General features: G+C 40.4%; 1 protein-coding gene across 1 annotated transcript; it reads left to right on the forward strand.

Annotated features, from left to right (window-relative positions):
* Positions 1-10,988: 10,988 nt before the first annotated feature.
* Positions 10,989-16,133, forward strand: LOC140927977 (uncharacterized). The gene is made up of 3 exons (XM_073377685.1): positions 10,989-11,307; positions 12,551-12,782; positions 14,468-16,133. Exons 1-3 carry the CDS (start codon positions 11,008-11,010, stop codon positions 14,740-14,742), a joined length of 807 nt encoding a protein of 268 aa, XP_073233786.1. The 5' UTR covers positions 10,989-11,007; the 3' UTR covers positions 14,743-16,133.
* The last annotated feature ends 3,298 nt before the right edge of the window (positions 16,134-19,431 follow it).

Genomic DNA, 19,431 nt, shown 5'->3' on the forward strand with positions numbered 1-19,431 from the left:
CAAAGTTCACCTCAACCACATAGCAACTGATGAGAATCGTAAGATTCGAAACCGCCGGTCTTGTTTGTAAACTTATATTTAACTGCAAACATTATGTAGTGGCACAAAGAAGCCAGTCAATTGATTGGTAAAAAAACAACATGCTAATGGTATTGAAAAATATCGAGCTTTAAAATACTCTCCTCTGATATTAAAACTACAAAAGACATTTACAAGGCGATTGAGTTTTAAAACGACATTAAAAGGACACAGCATCATAATGTATTTAAATCATGCTTCTACTAAAGACGTGATAAATACACAAAACCAGTGTTAGATCTGGATATATTAAAAGGCTACGTGCTGTGAACAGCTGAATATTGTTTTCTGAGCGCGGGTAAACCTAAACTTTACGGAGATATTAAAGGCAGATACCCTAAGATAACAGCAGCTATGGAAAAATTATTATATTTTTGAGTGGACAAATCTCATAAACGGGCCACAAATTCAGCAGGAATAAGCGCGAACTGAACAAATTGTCTGCTGTACATTTTAAAGGTTCTGCTCAACTTACACAATTTTCCCTTGCTGAATATAAACGGTACCGAGCTGTATCTTGGTCCGCTATATATAAGCTATATCATGGTTCAAATTTTAAACTGTAAGATCCCTAAAAGAGTTCTCCTCGATGGGGCAATATGTAAAAGGTTTTCAAAGGTTTCACGCCGGTGAAGATGTGCGGCCTTTCACATCTTGCAAGTTTTAACACGTTTCATTGCCCCGATTCCAAAAGCGATCTTTTTGGTCAGTTTTTCAAAGTGGTAATTCCAACTAAGTTTATCGTCAATTTTCACACCCAGTGATTTTGCACTTACAACCTGTTTCACCCGAGTACCATTCACTGCCACTGATAAGGAAGTAGCAAGGCTGTCAGATAAAGACCCACCAACTGAGCATTGCTGTGTGCGATTCTCGAAATATAATTGAAACCATTTTAATGAATTCTCATTTATACCATAATGGTTAATCTTAAATAGAGGAATCTTGTGGTCAACGGTATCGAAAGTTTTCTTCAGATCTAGAAAAATAACTGCGTTAATTTTCGCGATTTCTATATGCCCAGGAGTCAGTCAGTAACAGTTGAATAAATAGCACGAAAACCCGACTGATGTTTGTATAACATATCGTGCTCCTCTAGATAAGCATATAATTGTTCGTAAACTTTTCCCTTGACCACAACTGGGACTGAGATCCCTGAGATGGTAATTATTTACCTCGTCTCGATCACCTTGCTTGAATACGGGTGTAAGTCTAGCAGATTTCCAGTCTTCTGTTAATTTACCCTGGCTTATCGGTTGGTTAAAAATATCACTACCAGAGTGCTTGATGGAGTTTTGTAAGGTGACTCTAACTTTTGAGGCTGTGGACGAAATCCTATGATGTAACCATTCATATGACAGCTCTCTGCCTGACCTTTCACATGATGCTATTTGTTTGTCAAAATTTTAGAAAATGACCGGCGCACTCCCGAATAAGCCTAGCCAAATATTCCGTACACGCCAGTTGCCTTAGACTTGTTTAGTTTGTTCATAAGTGAGAAGACTTTGTTGGCATTAGATTCGAGATTCGTTTATCAGTGCTAGTGAGATACCTTTGGTTGTCTCTGCTATCGGATTCAATCTCACTGGCAAGTTTTGGACCAGTGGTGGAAATATCATCACCAGTTTGATATCTCCTCTGGATTGGTTATCGTCAATCCATTCACTTTAAGTGACGTCACTGACGCTTGCCTTCCAAGGTCCCTTATGTCAAGCTTAATTTACCGACAAATGTGAGCAACTCCTCTTGCGGCGGGCCTGAGGCTGTCACCATGGGAAGTCCAACCGAAGGGAAGTAACTTTAGAGAGTCTCACCGACTACAAGCTACGTTGGCTTGAGGGACCGAGTAACCCGCGGGATATCAGGCTCGGGCACATGGGGCTCTTTATCCGGCCTTGGCCGGAAGCTCATCTACCAGATCAATAGGCTGCAATTAGTATTAAACCTGACTGCTGTGCGTGCGGTCATTCTTGCTCGCAAATACGACCGTATAACTCCTGTAATGAAGTGGCTGCACTGGTTACCTGTATCTCAACGTACTACTTTTAAGATTTGTGTATGAATTTATAAAGCACTCAACTGCTTGGCGCCTATTTACAGTCAACTCTCGCCTTGCAGACACCCCGCTATAACGACACCTCGATAATACGGACAGCAGATAAATTCCGGACAAAAATAAATTACAGACATTTGACTGAAATAAACTCCCGCTGTTACGGACTCTCGCTACAGAGGACACTAACTTAAGGTCCCAACAGTGTCCGCTATAAAGGGAGTTGACTTTATCTATCCGACCGTTTGGCCCCACGCTGTTATAAGCTCAATTAGATCTTGTTCTCAGGAGCTTTTAGAGTGTTCCGAGATCTAGAACTGGGACTTACGGAGACAGGGCGTTTTCCATTGCTGGACTAAGGCTTTGGAATTAACTGTCAGTTTCCTTAAGAATGGCCACCGACATTAATGCCTTCAACTGAAAACCCATCCCCTTAAGAAAGTTTACTTTTAAAATTTGTTTTACGTTATTTCATCTGTAATGTCAGAATTTTTAATTTGCTAATGATATGTAACTAGTTTATTCTAGAGTATTCATTGTAAACAGATTTGTAAATAGATTTTGTAGCATAGATTTTGCATAATGACTTGTAAAGCGCTATGAGCAGTTAGTGAAATAACGCTATATAAATAAACTCACTATTACTATCTAGAAGAACGAAAACTTCAAACCCAAACCAGGCTGCGAGAGGAATGGGCTCCGCCAGGCTTTATTTGCCCATGATACGCCACATGAAATGACAGCCATTTCTCAGCCCATACCGGATCGGTCATCGCCCGGGTCAACAAGGACCGCATCTTCCGCTGCGCACCAGGACGGAGGTGAGAAGTATGCTGGTGTAAAATACGTGCGAGCAGAAATAATATTATTTTTGGCACCTGGAACGTGAGAACCTTGCGAACGGCAGGGAATTTTGAAGAACTGACATATGAGACGAGAAGGTACGGCTGGAACATCTTAGGTCTCTCAGACGTTTGATGGAAAAATTTTGACGAGACATCCACTCTGGAAGGTCATAAATGATACTTCAGTGGCAAGGAGGAAAATCACGAACAGGTGGGGATTTCTTGTTCAAAAGGACATCGTGAACACTGTCATGGCCTGCCGTCCCGGCTCAAGCAGTCTTATCACCATCCGCCTGAGTGCAAGTCCATTGAACATCACAATTATACAGACCCATACGCCCCTATCACGGACTATGATAATGATGCAGTTGAAGACTCCTATGACCATCTGCAGGAAATCTTGTACCGGTCCCCTAAGGAAGACATGCTTGTTGTGTCAGGCGATTGGAACGCCAAAGTAGGAGAGGATGCATTCAATAACTGGAAAGGCATTTGTGGGCGCTACTGCAACTTAGAGACAAACGAGAGAGGTCTAAGGCTTCTGAAATTTGCTCACTACAACGTTGCTGTGCTGGCGAATACACTTGGCAAACATAAAGCATCTAGAAGATGGACATGGCACAGCGCAAATGGAGGATACCTTGACCGGATTGATTATATCATGGTTAGGTGGCGCTTCATGACTGGTGTAAACACCGCTAAGACAAGAGTCTTCCCAGGAACTGACATAGGAAGGGACCATGATTTAGTGATGATGACGTTTACCACCCACAAGGATCAAGTTCGATCTCCAGAAGCTTAAAAACCCTCAAACTGCAGATGCCTCCCAAACAATGATTGGTGGAAAATTGGCGCCACTTACCTTCGTCGATGCAGATGACACAGAAGTGGACACACCAATTAACATTTTCAATATAACAATGACTGAAAGAACTAGTGAAACCTAAGGCATTCGCAGAGTAGTAAAAAAAAACAGGGGTCACAGCTGACATATTGAATGATCTATGTGACTAACGAAGAGCACTGAACAAGGGAAGACACGAGACAGCAGAAGGGGCAGAAAAGTATTAAGAAGACCATAAAAAAGGCAAAAGAGTCTTTGATTGATGTACAGCGTCACGATACTGAACATAACATCAGAACCAACAATAGCAAGAAAGCATATCAGCTAGTAAAAACTCTAACTAGCACAAAACAAAGACAAACCAACACCATACAGTACAAAGACAGACAAAATACTGCACAGAACTGTACAGCCACACAGTCGAAGGTGATCTAGAGGTGCTGAGTGTCTCACCAGTACCCAACACAAACAACTACCCAATCTTGCGGAAGACGTCGAAGCAGCAGTGAAATCGTTCAAGAAGGGAAAATCTCTGTGGATAGGCAATATCGTGGGGAAGCCTGTTCAGGCAGAAGGAGATGCCGTGATAACGGTCATAAAGTCTGCAATACACTTTAGCGGACAGAAGAGTGACCCATACCATGGACTCAGCTCTTATCATCAGCCATCCCAAGAAAGGCAACCTTCAACAGTGCAACAAATACCACACAACCAGCCACCCAAGAAAAGGCATGCTGAAGGTGTTGTTAAACAGGCTGAAGCCTCAGACAAAATGAATCATCGCAGAAGAATAGGCAGGCTTCAGACAAGGACGCAGACTGTGTGATAGGTACCTCTAACATCAAAAAAAACCTTTATCACGTCTTTATTGATTTAAAAAAGGCACTTGACAGAGTATGGCATAAAGCCCTTTGGTCTATTACGAGGCTTTATAACATTAACGCCAACCTGATCCAAGTCAAAAACCTCTACATCCAGGCCACTAGTGCAGCATAACTTTATGGCGGCATAGGAGACTGTTTCAGAACCACAGTCGGAGTCAGACAAGGATCTTCACTCTCACCGACTTTTTTCAACATCTTTCTGGAGAGAATTATGACCCACTCACTATAAGATTACCAAGGAAAAGTTAGCATCGGAGGCAGAACAATTACCAATAATTACCTCTGCAGTTTTTGGCATGGAAATTAGTGCAACACAAATGGCATCAGCATTGACATCAGAATCAACGGTGAAGAACTGGGCGAGGTCGACGGCTTCATGAATCTGGGCGCGGTCGTCACAGATTAAGGTTCCAAGTCTGAAGTACTGTCCAGAATTGAACAGACAACAGCAGCACTAGCGAGACTTAAGACCATCTGGAGTGATAAGCATATCTCTCTAAGCTCAAAGATCAGACTTATGCGCTTCCCAGGGGCGTAGCCAGCATTTTTGCATAGAGGGATTCCCAATGTGGTATTATTGTCTAGACTGACGATCGAGGTTCGACGGGCATGGGGTATAAGCATGAGCCTAAGGGTCATAGGCTCCTGGTATAAGGCATTTTCCCGCGTAAAAATTTCCGTTTTGTGATTCTGAGCACAAATTTCCAATAACAGTGCCAAAGAAACTGGCATTTTTTTCGCTTTAAGTGAAGAAATAGAGTGACAGACTTATGTTGTTGTAACTTTTTATCTCAGGTATTTTTTGTTTTTCATTCAGTGTTTTTGGGTATGGTAAATATTAATGTAAGCTGATGAAGTACAAACAAAAGAAAAATAAAAATTACCGGAGATAAAAAATTAACTGCAACATACATGTTGATAATCGTTGAATACGTTAAAACACACACTGTAGTATTGTGATTTGCCGTTTACTCAGTAAGGATATTAGCAAGACGGAGACATCATGGATGCTTCCGTGCAAAGGTATCGATTGATACGCGTACTTAGGCCAATCGGCGTATTGCAATGTTCATCAGAGTAAGAGCAGTGGAGTCTCGCTCTTTAGTCATGGTCGCTGCCAAGTACTTTTTAAGTCTGCACAATGTGCTAGGCCATCGCTCACGTTCTGCTGATGTAATTTGTAACGTACTTGAAATACGCAGCTGCACTTGATGTTGTAAAGAATTCATGGCCAAGACCTCAACTGCACTACTAAAAAGGTCTTTTTCCGCCTTGAGCCACTTGCGCTGCCAACGGAAAAGCCTGCGCCACATGAAAATTAGGGGCGCTGGTAGCCTTATAGACATTGATGTCTCGCTTTCGGAGCCTGATACTGAGTAGCTTTTATGTAAGGAAAAGGCACTGCATCGTGGAAACCTAGGTGGCATCTGATGATCTCATAATTGAATAGTATTTGTTTTAGGCAGTTTGTCGTGCTGTTAGACTAGTTAGTGTCCCAGTTTCAGACAACTTCCTCAGACTGATTTGCAAATACGAACGCAGATTTCATTCTACCTTCTCACTTTTATGCCTCTACCAAGTTTGTATTAAACCCTCTTAAAGTTAAAACATTACAATAAAGCAGGGGCACCAAACGAAGGTTTCCTCCAAAATACACTCCTTTTTTTCTATAAGGATATATTAAGTAAGAATATTGAGGCTGAAATTTGCGAAATTTTAAGAATATTCTAAGAATAAACCCCAGACTGAGATTTTGAAAAGGATATAATTTTCTGTGTTCAAAAACTTAAATACAATACGATTACATGTTTCAACCTATTCCATTCTCTAAACGGCAAAACCTGCCAACAAAACGAAAAAAACCTGCACTTACTTGAGGGTCTCAATGGGGTGGTGGCTTTTACGGTTATCGGCTAAAATTTTGCCTCTTTTACGGCTATCGGTTTTTTTTTCAGTTACGGTTAACAAAAAAGTTAAAAATTAACTTCTTTTGTTTCAAAAAGTTAAATACTAATTAACCTGTATTTTTGGTATCTTTAAAACAAAACAAAGGTCTTCGGATCATCTCAAGATGAAACAAGCTATTCTTTTCAAAAATTCTAACATTTGGTAGATCATACTTTTTATAAAGTATTTAACTTCTAATATTCTCGGCTTGCACTGTCACGAAATGAAAAATAAAGATGCCAACCATTCAATACAGAAGGACTAGAATGTGGGAAATGAAAAAAGATAAATATACAAAAACCCTTGCCAAGAATCAAGTCTGTGAAATATTTCAAATGCGAGATATTGGGAAAAACGGTTTACCTAAATTTATAAACCTTTGTATGGAAACGCCATGTTGGTGTCCCGTTCAGGAACACCAATATGGCCGCCGGATACCAACAGAAACATCTGTTTTCGAGTTTTCTTACTAATGCGTGAATTCTTCGCTTGAGGAACTCATAAAGATTACAGTAATATTTATTCTGAGACAAGGAATGTTTAGATTGCAAAATCTCCCAAAATCGGTAACGTTTTTAACCCAAGAGCTTTCCCGGCCGCCAGCTAAATGCCGCGTCACGCGAAAGCTTGGAAATTCAAGCGTCCTCTCTCGCAAAACGAAGAACCCTTTCGAACCAAAAATTTGTTCGTGTAAAGGTGTTTAGGTACTGTAATACCTCGTGAAAGTAGAAACTCAGAAGAATCGATAGTTTCTTAGTTTGATTTTTGGTGACGTCACGTGCAACCCAAGAATTATTTTACACATAGCAGACATAGAAATATCAATAGTCAATTTAAAAATAATCTTTGTGAAAAAGCAAAAGCGGTCACGCAAAAGCCCAACTCATGGCCGGGCCGCGACATTCATTATAACAGAAATGGCCTTTTTCACACCAGAGACGGATTATTCGTGTGAGACGGGTTATCCGTTTGATGATTCGCGTCAGATAGGTAATACTTATTAATTTAATGAACAATCCGCCTGACTTTATCCGTCAATTTCGACGGACAGTTTGAAGACGGGATTATCCGCTTCAGATAGCCTGTGTACGGCCGCTCCCTCCCTTCAGAAAAACTCGGAGAAGGGGTGTCTGTGGGGAGGGCGCGACTGTACACAGGCTAGTCTCAGACGGATAATCCATTTCTAGCTCTAGCGTGAAAACGGCCAATAACAAAATTCCCCTGTCTAGTGTTTTTAATGATAGCGAAGGACTGTACGGAACGACTGTCTGCCGTTGCCTTGTCCGTAGGCCTCATTTTTCCGCGTGGCTAATGAGTTTCAGGTCACGTGGTCCTAGCGAGTTTGCCACCGAAATGCCTTGACCGAGATTGCGTAGGAAGACGCCGTACAGGAACTAGGCATGGTAATGTCTACCGTAGCGTCAGAGAAAAACAGGGAAATGTTGTTTATCGGCAACGTGTTTTACAAACAGTGACATCTCTGCGTTTTGTTTCACTAGTGTTTCGAGGGCACGACCTCCTGAAAATCGCAAATATTAATCCCCTGCAAGAAGCCACACTTTTGCTATGGAAAAAATTAGTTCCCCGAGAGAGTGGAGGAAATGGAGCCTAGGTCTTGGTCAACACCTAAAAGGCGCTTCGCCTAACATGCGTACGGACTCCGTACGCATGTACTACGTGACTCCGTACTTCACGCTAGCCGGGAAATACAAAACGCAACCATAAGTGCAACCTCGTTCCCAGGGTTCTCTCCTACCCGCCCCCTGGAGCGCTCTAGGGGGCGGGTAGGAGAGAACCCTGCGAACGAGGTTGCCATAAGTGAGTTTAGTACGTCCCTGAAAAGTAGCAAATCTAGGGAACAGTTTATTTTACGGTTAACTCCTTTTTACGCTATTTACGGCTAACGGTTAAAATTTTTCAATTTTTACGGCTATCGACTAAATGTTTGGCCGTTTTACGGGTCTTTTACGCCTATCGGTTAACCCCATTGAGACCCTCTTACTTTAATCCCGACCTATCCAATCGAACAGTTCGGCAATCGAACCCAATCAAACACCAATCGTTCGATTGCTGAACTCAATCGAACATAATCGAATTCACAATAAAATTTTGCCAATCGAACACAATCGAACGTTCGATTACCGAACGACTGGTAATCGAACCCAATCGAACGTTCGATTACCGAACGATTGGTATAATCGAACGTTCGATTAACGGACGCCGCATCGCATTTTTTCTCTGTTGCCAAGCATTTCCTTTTAACAGTCACAGTACCTTAACAGTCATCGAAATTGCCTTTTATTTGTTTTGTTTTGTTCGAACATTGACATTCTTGCAGTATGATGTTCAGTTCCTGTTTATTCAATAAAAGCTGACAATGATTATATTCCACGTGTTTTACTCAGTTTGAGGCGTCAAGAGACAATTGCATTGGATTAGTTCGATTTTGTTCTATTATATTGGTTCGATTGGTTCGAAAATCGAACTGACAGCAAAATAGGTGTTCGATTTTGTTGGATTGCCCCACCCAATCAAACGATTGGAGTTCGATTGGGTTCGATTGGTTTTTTGTTCGGTTTTGTTCGATTGGATAGGTCGGGTTTAATTGATACCCCAGATATATTCTAAAACGGAAATGTCATAAGACATTTAAGAATAATACAAGAATATTTTCAGCCTAAAATCGGCAGAAAAATAAGAATATTCAACCTGGGCCGGAGAAACAACTTTCTTATATAAAAAAGAGTGTTATGTTGAAAACACTCTTTTCATGCTTTTATGCTTTTTAGCAGGTCTCTAGAGATGCATTCTAGCTGACACCGCGGCAAAACGCACTGCGCATGAGCACAAAATTTAACATCCGGTCAGCTTTTTATTTCCGTAAGCATAACATTGCCGTCGCACCAAGTTTAAAAGCAAAAAGGGAGAAACAGACAAAAAAGGGGGCCAAAAAAATCACTTCATTCGAAAGCTTATATATTTTTCTAGTGTCAAACTTTTGCACCACATGGTTATCTGTTTGCACCAACGGTGAAAATGATGTTTGAAGTTTGCAGGTCGCGAGCGCTCGACAAGACGAATTTGTTTTTACTGGCTTTCTTGCATGCGACTGGTTTGGCATAAGTTAATTTGGGAGAAGGCGATAAATAAGAAAAGAATGGCAATACTTATGAAAGAAACCAAAATTATCATTAACACTAGGACCAGGAAATAAAATTTTAGCCCGTTCAATAAATTTTTTTATCTTCAGAGAAAACAAGAACTCAAAACAAAAGATGAGCGGGATTTAATAACAACTTCGACTTTGATGACTGCAGTCACGAACACCCAGAGCTTTCAGTGCGGAGAAACTAAACGTCCCTATAAATTACTTTCATTCAAGAAAATGCCTATTTAATTCTTTTCATGGTTTTTCTTTGGTTGAAGACTTCAGTAATTTCAGACTGTGCGGCAGGCTGCATCTCATGCAAACACGAAACTCCCAGCTGCTAAATACATGGTATGAAAATTTTAACTTCTAAAAGCCATCAAACCATCTTTCGCTCTCTGATTCTGAGAATGAAAAAAATAAATAAAGATGTCAACTTGCTGCCAACCTCAACAGTATAATTAAGCTTATGTTTCATGGCAATCAACTCAGAAGAGTTTCGTTTCAAAACACGAAAATAAAAAATAAATAAATAAAGCCCGAATCGGCTTTAAGGCATGAAGACTGAGATACTGAAGAACTGAAAATTAGAACTACAATACACAAGCTTGCAATAATAACTTTTTATGTCTTAGTTTCAGCCAGGTTAAGTGAAAAATAACAGTCAAAAACTTTGTTTTCGTGAATGAAAATCAGTTGACCTTACGCTCTAGCCAAAATTACACACTGAGTTATTATCAACTTACCTTTTCTGAATCTAATCGACTAATTGTTTCAGTGATCTGTGCCTGGTTATCCATAAAAGCAATTTCAATAACTACGAAATAGTCAAAAACACGAGCAGCATGAAGCAGAACAACTGAACCACAAGCTGCACACAGAGTGAAGCCGAGCGCGCGCGGGAGACTTTGATCTGACTGGAAAGTGTCACTGAAAAAGAGACCGGAAATGCTCAACCTGGCGCATGCGTAGACGTTTTGCCGCGGTGTTATTCTAGCTATAAGCATCGCTACAACATTTTTATCTGTTAGGGCTTCAGTATTTTTTTTTTCGGAAAATTTTAGGTGCAATTTAAATTTATTGAAATTGCTCGTTTTTTAAATTTTAGTTTTTATCACGAATTTTTGCTCTTTTTCTCTTTATACCACCTTTTTGACAGTGGAGAAGGCCCTGGGTCAGAGAGGTTTTTAATTTTTTTCAATATTTGTATGTTAAACATGGTGTCCGAGTATTCGTGGCCCGTTTCAAAAACTTTGGAGGAATTACTCTCATGTGAGAGGTTTGATAAGTCCGCCATTATACAGAGAGATTTAAGTTTATCTCAAGCGTTCTGTTTGTTGTGGCAAAATGACAAAACGGGAGATGTTGCTGGAAGGCAAAGACCGACCGCCATGTCACACACCGCCTGTGCTGCTGTTCTGTTGGATTTGCATGTGCTGGAAAAGGTTGATTTCGAGAAGGAAATCAAACAGTGGATGGACAGAAGAAGACAAGTTATTTCCGTACAAGTGGGTCGTAAAGTCATTAAATCCACTTATACTCCAACTTTATTACTAACGGAGAATCAGGCTACTTAAGGAAATTTATAAGCTTATTAAGGCTTAGCTAAATTTTTTAACAAGCCGTCGAAACACAACACGTATTCCTTTGGAACGACTCAGCCGTTCTTTTCGCCTGATTTGACCAGGAATTTTTACTTTGGAGCAGCTTTTATTCAGACCGAATTTTGGCTTTCGTAGTTTACTTAGGGGCTATTTACGTGATATCAGAATTTGTAGTCTTGCATTTCAATTGGAACAAGCCCATTTCTTCTCCGGATGTTTTTCTCTTCCTGTTTAAAAGATGAACGTCCTGCCGGAGCGGGTTTAATTATGTCTTCATTCCGAAGAATGCTTAACATGGTAAGCTGGTCGTCTTTCTTGACAAACTTCATTCGCGATCTTGAGCAAAACTCATTTTGGAATGAAAGTCATCCCAATATCACTGATGAAGGTTCAATCTCCAGCCATGGGTGTCTTAATTTTGGAAGAATCATGGCTGCATCAAGACACCCATGGCTAGAAACTGAGCCTAAATATCATGTGAATAGCCGGCCCCTTTATTTAACTATAAAGAAAATTTACTGTCTGGATCATTCTGTAAAAGACAAAATTTATTATGCAAGAAACTTTTTTTGATGTATGAAAGATGGTAAAAAGTTAAAAAAGGTTGAAAAAGGTCCAGAAAAACAGGATATCTCCGTCAGGACCAGTGTATGTGTTTGTAATACAGAGCAAGAGTCTTTGGCTCAATCTTGAAATCTTGGAAGCATTTGTGATGGGTCTCAAAGTCTCAGTGTTGGGTGATTTTCAACTGGGAGGCTAAAATTTCTCAGTCTCGAATTTTGAAATCTCGCAGTTTCTCAAAGTCTTAAATTTACCATTCTTTTCCCCTTTTGTTTTATTTCACTCATGAGTTTTACAGGTTGTTACACGGAGGATGAGCCCAAAAGGCAGCCATTTTATGTGGTGGGCATTATGTATATGTTCTGAGAAGTTTTTACATCATATTTTGAAATTTTAAAATTTTCTGCTTAAAACTGTTCAGTGTCTGAACCAACAGGTAACTTTTATCAACATGGGGTTGACCCAATGTCTGGTTAAGTGACCTTGAAAAGTTTGGCATCTGTTTATAATAAGCTCATAATTTTGCTTTGTTCAGTATGAAAACAATGAGAGTCATAAAGTCAATACAAATATATCATATGCACAGGTTAAAGATGCCACAATGACAAGTTCGTACTTGGACAAAGCACTTTTTTCAGACATTGTCAAATACCATAATAATAGTATGGGACGGAAAAAAACAACTGTTGAATGGATTATTCAAGGATCTCATGAAAGAGAAAACTCAGCAACTGCAGTCTTGGACAGCCTAGTGCGGCGGGGGATCCTTGGTAGGGAATCAATGCTTTTTGGAAGGAAATATCCAACACTTAATTCTGGTAGGCAAAGTTTTGTTTGTAATGAATTTGCTGTCTCCTTTTTTGTTATGCATATTGAATTTTACCTTCCCCCAACTTCCCCAGGCATATCCGGGGACAAGAAAAGCTTTTTCTGACCTGAGGGCCGGAAATGCCTTAAAAAACTTCTTGGAGTTCTTGTGTACAGTCAATCCATCTTAGTTGAAAGCTGTTTGCATGTCACTGCATCAATAACTCTGCATTGAAAGCCTCCAAATGTCAGTTTTATAAAAATACTTTCAAAACTAGTGCTGCCTAATAGAGGTAGCCTGAGAAAACAGCTGACATTTTGCAATGCCACAACTGCTTTCCCTGCAAAATGACATCTGAGAAACGTGTGCAGAATTCCTTTACTGACGATGTGTTACTTCAAAGATCTGAGTAGTGGCATGTCATCAGTATGGAATTTCAGACATCATTTTGTGAGAAAACCAGTGGTGGCATCGCGTAATGTTGGCTGTATTCTCATGCTAAATAGAGGTGTTCTGAAGGGATGTTGCATGTAATATGGTAAAATCTAATATTTAGAATCCAGACATTGTGTGGATCTAGTGATGGTGATGTAGAAATTAGGTAGAAAAAACATATCTGGTGTGAAGTGTTGATATGTGTTCAACCAATTTGATTGATCCATTAGTCATTACATTTCAAAAGAAGTCTATAATGAACTGCAAAAAAGTCATATTCAAAGGAAAACAGGTTTTAACATTAATTGGTCTTGGGGTTCACTGTGTGTATACCTGTAGGAGACAGTTTTCCTTGGGTTCCCTGTAATGTTAGCTCATCATCATGAAAAAAATAGTCTGAACATGCTCTGTGGTTGACAATCATGTTGGATGTACACGGTATAATCTAAGTGATCTTGGATCACTGATCCTGATCATGATCATCCCAATGGAACATACCCATTACTAATTAGATAGGTATGTTTACATGTGTCCAACACAGTGGATGTTTGTTTAATGTTGTTTGAATATGAAAGTGGATCATGTTTCGTTGATCATCATGTCAACACATCACGCTGCTATCCTACCAGGTGACTGTGTTAATAAAGGTGTAATATAGTTTAGTATTAGCTAATAGTTAGTGGGAATAATTCTAGAGGGTCAGGGGTTTTGTTTGAGGCCAGACGCTGGACAGAACATCAGGTTGTTTGACATGTAATGTCTGGTAGTTCAATAATAATTGCCAAATTAATTATATTTTCATTTTTTGTGGTAATTTTTAATGCCTTAAGAATCTTAAGGGTTAACCAATTCTGGTCTCCAGGGAACTCAGAAAATTGTGTTTCAGAGAGTCCAATTTTAAAACTTTTCTGGGGAAACATGCCCCCCACCCCAGAAGTTTGTGCCTGTGAGTCCACCAGCTGAATCTCTGCATCTGGAGCTTCCAAAGGGTGACTGTGTGAACTTAATAGATGTGACCCCTAAATGAAGGATAAATTTATAGTAAGCATGGGTGACCAATTTTAGGAATTTGAAAATGGTGGCTTAATGGTGGTTTGTCTGTTTGAATATGTATTGTTGGTCATTATAGGCGGTAATGTACTGATGGTGGGTACAGTTTTATGAGGTCAAATTATTTTCAATCTTTCAATTGTAGAGGCGGTAAATTTAAATTTATAATAATTGTACAGTTTCTTTGATTTTTGGTTTAATATTATCCAGATCCTGAAAAAAAGCTCATAGATGAAATAAGAGAGGTTGTTCTCAAAAATCAACCTGCAGATTCCTTTACTTGGACTCTTCTCAAGCTGGTATATGAAGCAGACTGTTGTTCCAGTAAGAAAGCACGTGTCCTTAGCAGATATTTTTCAGCTGACGAATTTCAAGGGGCACAAGAAGTAATCAAGGCTCTTGTTACTGTACCTGTTGAGGACAGCTTGATTGCAAGTCCTGATGCAGAAAGTCTTGAGTCATTTGAACTTAAAGTAGTCGAATAGTATGGGTGGCAAGAGAGGTACTTTAATTAAACTGTTTGTTGCAAATGTGCTGATATCCTTGCTCTGGGCCTCCAAAAGACTCAAAATACTGGAAGTTTCAAATTTCTTTTGATGTTGATGGGCAATGGCTTCAATAGTCTGACAGGAAAGTCATGTTGCGTACTCAAATGGTGGTGCACAGGTGGGGGCCTAAAACAAGGGGTTTAGCACTGTTTGACAGAGGGACTAACCCAGAGTTTAGTATCATTTGTGATGCAGGCTATTAAACTTAACAATGCTAAAGAAACAAAGTTCATTTACCATAATGACAAGAGGTGCTCAATGTACCTTTATCAATTAAATTGTGGATTGGCACATAAAACAACAACAAAAACATAAAATTTCCTCCAGTTGTTCCCATATCATCTAAAAGCCTTTTCAGGCATCAAGACAAGAAAAGTGAGAAACTTGTCAGTTGTAACTTCATTGAATCAATTGCCAGTTAATTTGTTGTTTTGGAAATGGTGTGTCGTAGGAGAAGAGGTTAATGTTAGCCATGGCCACCAATACGACATTTTGGTATTCTTTCAACATTTCTGATAAGTAAAGGGGAACCAACCCCCCCCCCCCCCCCCAAGTAAAGTTGCAGTGTAATATATGACTTTGCCATGCAAATACAATGTGTCCATCAATCAATACCTTTTATTTAAACTCAGTGGGGGTTAAAGCTTGTTGGTCGTATGTAAAAGTAGTTAATAATAATTTTCTAAAAATATCCAAAAAAAAAAAAAAGAGAATTAGTGAAAAGTAAGTAAAACCAACAAATGCTTCAAGGAATTTATACAAAGCAATAAACGTGATGTGTCATCTCTTGCAATAAAATGTAATGATATGATACACTGAGAACTTTTTCTTCTTCAATCTGTTAGCGTTGCGAAGACTTAAAAAACCTGTTGGCACTTTGTGTCACCGTACGTAATTTGTGGCACGGAATGGCATGTGGATTGGTATGATATATATGTAGGTCGAGCCAGGGTTATTTTCTTTCCCATAACTGTACAATTTACTGCATTCTGCAATGTCATTCTCTTGTTTACACTTTTGTACTCCCCCTCCGTTTATATAAATACTGATAACCACAAAGGGTCCCTTTTAGTTGTACTGTATATAGTGTTTTTTTATTGTCTAGTATAACGAGGCCTGTGATATTTAAATGAAGCGGACTCCAGTATAGAAAACGCTTCTGTCCTTTTCGCACAGTGACAGAGCTTTGAAGGCGGAGTTGAGGATGGCGTCATTATTTATTTTCTAGTATATTTACACTGTATAATTGGCGCGTTATTGAATCGTGTGGTAGCCTACGCTGATTGTAATAAATTGTGCCCTGACAATTGACACAACTGGCCTGTTGGTTGATAACCATCAAAGTAAGCTACTTCCACATATTCACAGCTGAATTCTAGGGGCACCAACGACTTTTTTCTGTTCGTTAAGGAGCAAATGTCGGGATAACTGTAGCCTGCGTGGCAGGCGTTTGAAAGGGAAGGGAAAGTAGTTTTAGGCACGAGAGAAACGCGAGGGGCGCGCGAGGAGGGAGGGAAGGAAACGCATTTCCCTCCCTCCCTCCTCACGCGCCCAGGCCCTCGCATTTCTCTCGCGCCTAAAATTCCCTTTCCCTTCCCTTTCAATCGCCTGCCACGCAGGCTAGGATAACTGTTTCATTCTTCTGGGATATGCGGACTTTTTCTACTAACTCACAGTCTGCGATTTTTGGAGGTTGTGTTTTTCACCAAGATATTGCAATAATTGTTAAAAAAAGGTATCATGAAAATTTCGGTTTAAAGACCCCTAAGACGATACGGCTTCTCCATCTCCCGGGCCCATCAGGTAAGCTAACAGTTTCGGATGAGACGGAAAAGGCACACAAAACTTTCGCGACGGCCAAAGTTCTCCAAAGACATCCGAATAGAAGAGGTAGCTTGAAATTAACCAAAGAGGCTTTTAAAAGCCTAGAGAAAATCGCTTTAGACACTTCTGACGTATTTGGAAACATTCGGTTGTTCGGTGCCCCTACAACTTTAACGTAACATTTCTTTAATGTTCTTTGCACATGTTTCAACCATTGTCCTTAAATCACTTGGGTCCCCTTGGGGAATGTGCCCTATTTAACAAACGATGTGGACAAAAATCAATTCAAAAGATTGTATCATCTGAGGAGCAAAAAGACGTATGGAGGGAGTTTGATGAGCAGCTATTTTACAGATTCAATTTTGTCTGGGAAATCACACGGAAAGTCTCCAAACGAATGAAAAACGAGAAGTCTAAAGACTACTGCAAAGCTGATCATAACAACGCGTATTGCCTTTTTTTGTAACAGGTAAACAGATTTAACATCTGTAAACCTGAAGAAAGTTTGCAGTAGACTTTGGACTTCGCTTTTTTTTCTTAATCTCCTTTCTAGAGATCCAACGTTGACAACCAGCAGGGGTCTTCGTTCACGGTTTTTGCAGTTATTTACTTATGCAAAAGAATGTATCGGAAAATTTTCAAGAGAATTTGTTTTGTCATCTGGGCCAAAAAAGTTTCCATCAATGTTAGAACTAGGTATGTGAAAGGGATACCATTCGTCAATGGAAGGTATTCCAAAGGGGTACCTTTTCTGACAGAAAATGGGATATATTAAAAGGGTAAGGAGTTGGATCTCGGCCCGGCGGAGCCTGTGAAACCGAGGGGTGGTACGAAGCCCACTCTTTATTACCTTGTCTTTCTAACCGACTCTTCTGTAAAAAAAAAATAAAAAATGCACTTTATTTCAGTGTCAATGTATTTAGCAAGAAAGAACTAATTGGGGAGACTATTTTTACGTCTCCTACTGGAGACGGGACCGTCATTTTACGTGGTCATCCGAGCCAGGCAAAGGTCGAGCCATTTGCAGGGCAAAGGCAGTGAGTATTGGTCCGGTCCTGGGATATGCCCAGAAATACACGCAGTGGCGAAAATGGCAGAAATCGCGATTAATCGCCAAATTGATAACAAAAGTTCAAATGAAAATTTGGCATCCAATTTGAATATTTGCCGCATTCTGGATATTGCCAACCCTCTGGCGATTTTTCGCTGTTTGTGCCAAACAAGGGGCCAGGTGATTTTTCGCCATTTGTGCCAAATTCGACATTTTTGCCAAAATCGCCACTCTCCATGGGGCCACTTTTGGCATCCAGTTTGAATCGCCAGCCTTCTGGCGTTTTTTGCCATTCTCGCCATTGCATGCATTTCTAGACATAAGTGGGTCTGGGTCCCGGGAATACAAACAGTGACCTGCCGCTCTGCAGTCAAGCGTTCTACCGACTGAGCTAATCCCGCTGCGGTTAAGTTTATTGAAATTGGGTCAAAGGTGGGCAAGAAAGATGAATTGTTTATGGAAAGATCTATCTACGAGTCTTTCACTGCGGAAGTGTTAGCTCAGTCAGTAGAGCGTATGATAGCCTGTTCCAGGCTCCGAGATAGTCGGGTCCGCTGAATTGAGAAAATGCAATCAAGAAAATAAAACTTTTCGCGAACCTTTTTCTTTCGCGTCTTCCCCACTATCTGAGGGCCTGAAACAGGCTAAGCGTGTGACTGCAGAGTGGGAGGTCGCAGGTTTGATTCCCAAGACCGGACCAATACTCAGGGTCTTAAAATAACTCAGCAATGAAGGTTCTGACTTCTCCCTTTGCACTGTAGCGTGGCTCGGATGACCACGTAAAGTGGCGGTCCCGTCGCCATAGTTTCCCCTATTAGTACTTTCGTGCTAAGTACATTGACACTCAAATAAACTGCTTTTTTTTCATTTGGTCAAGCACCTTTAAATAGCCAATATCTCGAACCTTGACGGAAACGTTCCTGGACCTTTCTGGCCTAGAGGACAAAAACAAATTCTCCTGAAAATTTTCTAATGCATCATCTTGGAGACTTTCCGGGGGACATGCTCCGTTGTTAGGGCTCTCTCTTTCACCCAATTTTTGGTTCTCGGGATTGATGGTCTGGGATTTATTCCCAAGAAACTGGTCAAGCACAAGATTTTTTAAGCCACCAAAAATATACTGGAATGGCCGGCAGAAAAACAGAAAAAAGAAGCCTCAGAAAATATTCAACTTTTTTTGGTAGCAGGCTGTGCGCGATGGTCTTAGGACCTTTGGCACGTGGTTGAGGCCCATCTATCGAGAAAGCATCCATTGGCGAGAGGCCAGCCAAATAGGCCATTTCCGAGTTCCAAAAAACTTTCACTTTCAAAACGAGGCTAAGTGCAAAACCTTTCTTGTGAATGAATTTTTTGCGTGAAAATGAAAATCATTTGAAGATCGATGGCTTCGCACTTAGCCTCGCTTTGACACAGAGGCTTGAGGCAACTCGGAAATGAGCCTACAGTGGAACCCTATTCAGGAGAATGAGCCCTCCTCCGGCCCACGGTTGGTTAGTCAGATGACTATTTCAAGCTAACGACGTAAAATGAAGGTTGCTTACTGAAGGTTGTTTACCATTTACATGGACAAAACGGTCGGTTCACCGTTTGGATGACGTCTGACTCAACAGATGATGATCTTAACTTAATTTAGGTCGATCCAAATTACAGTTGGGTTCGTCTCATGAAAAGCTCGACGTTTGGCCTAAGCGTTATAATCTTATAACAATGCACCTAAACTTCCTGCAATCTCTATTAGAAAGCAACTGCCC

This window comes from Porites lutea, chromosome 2, assembly GCF_958299795.1.
Source record: "Porites lutea chromosome 2, jaPorLute2.1, whole genome shotgun sequence".
Lineage (NCBI taxonomy): Eukaryota > Metazoa > Cnidaria > Anthozoa > Scleractinia > Poritidae > Porites > Porites lutea.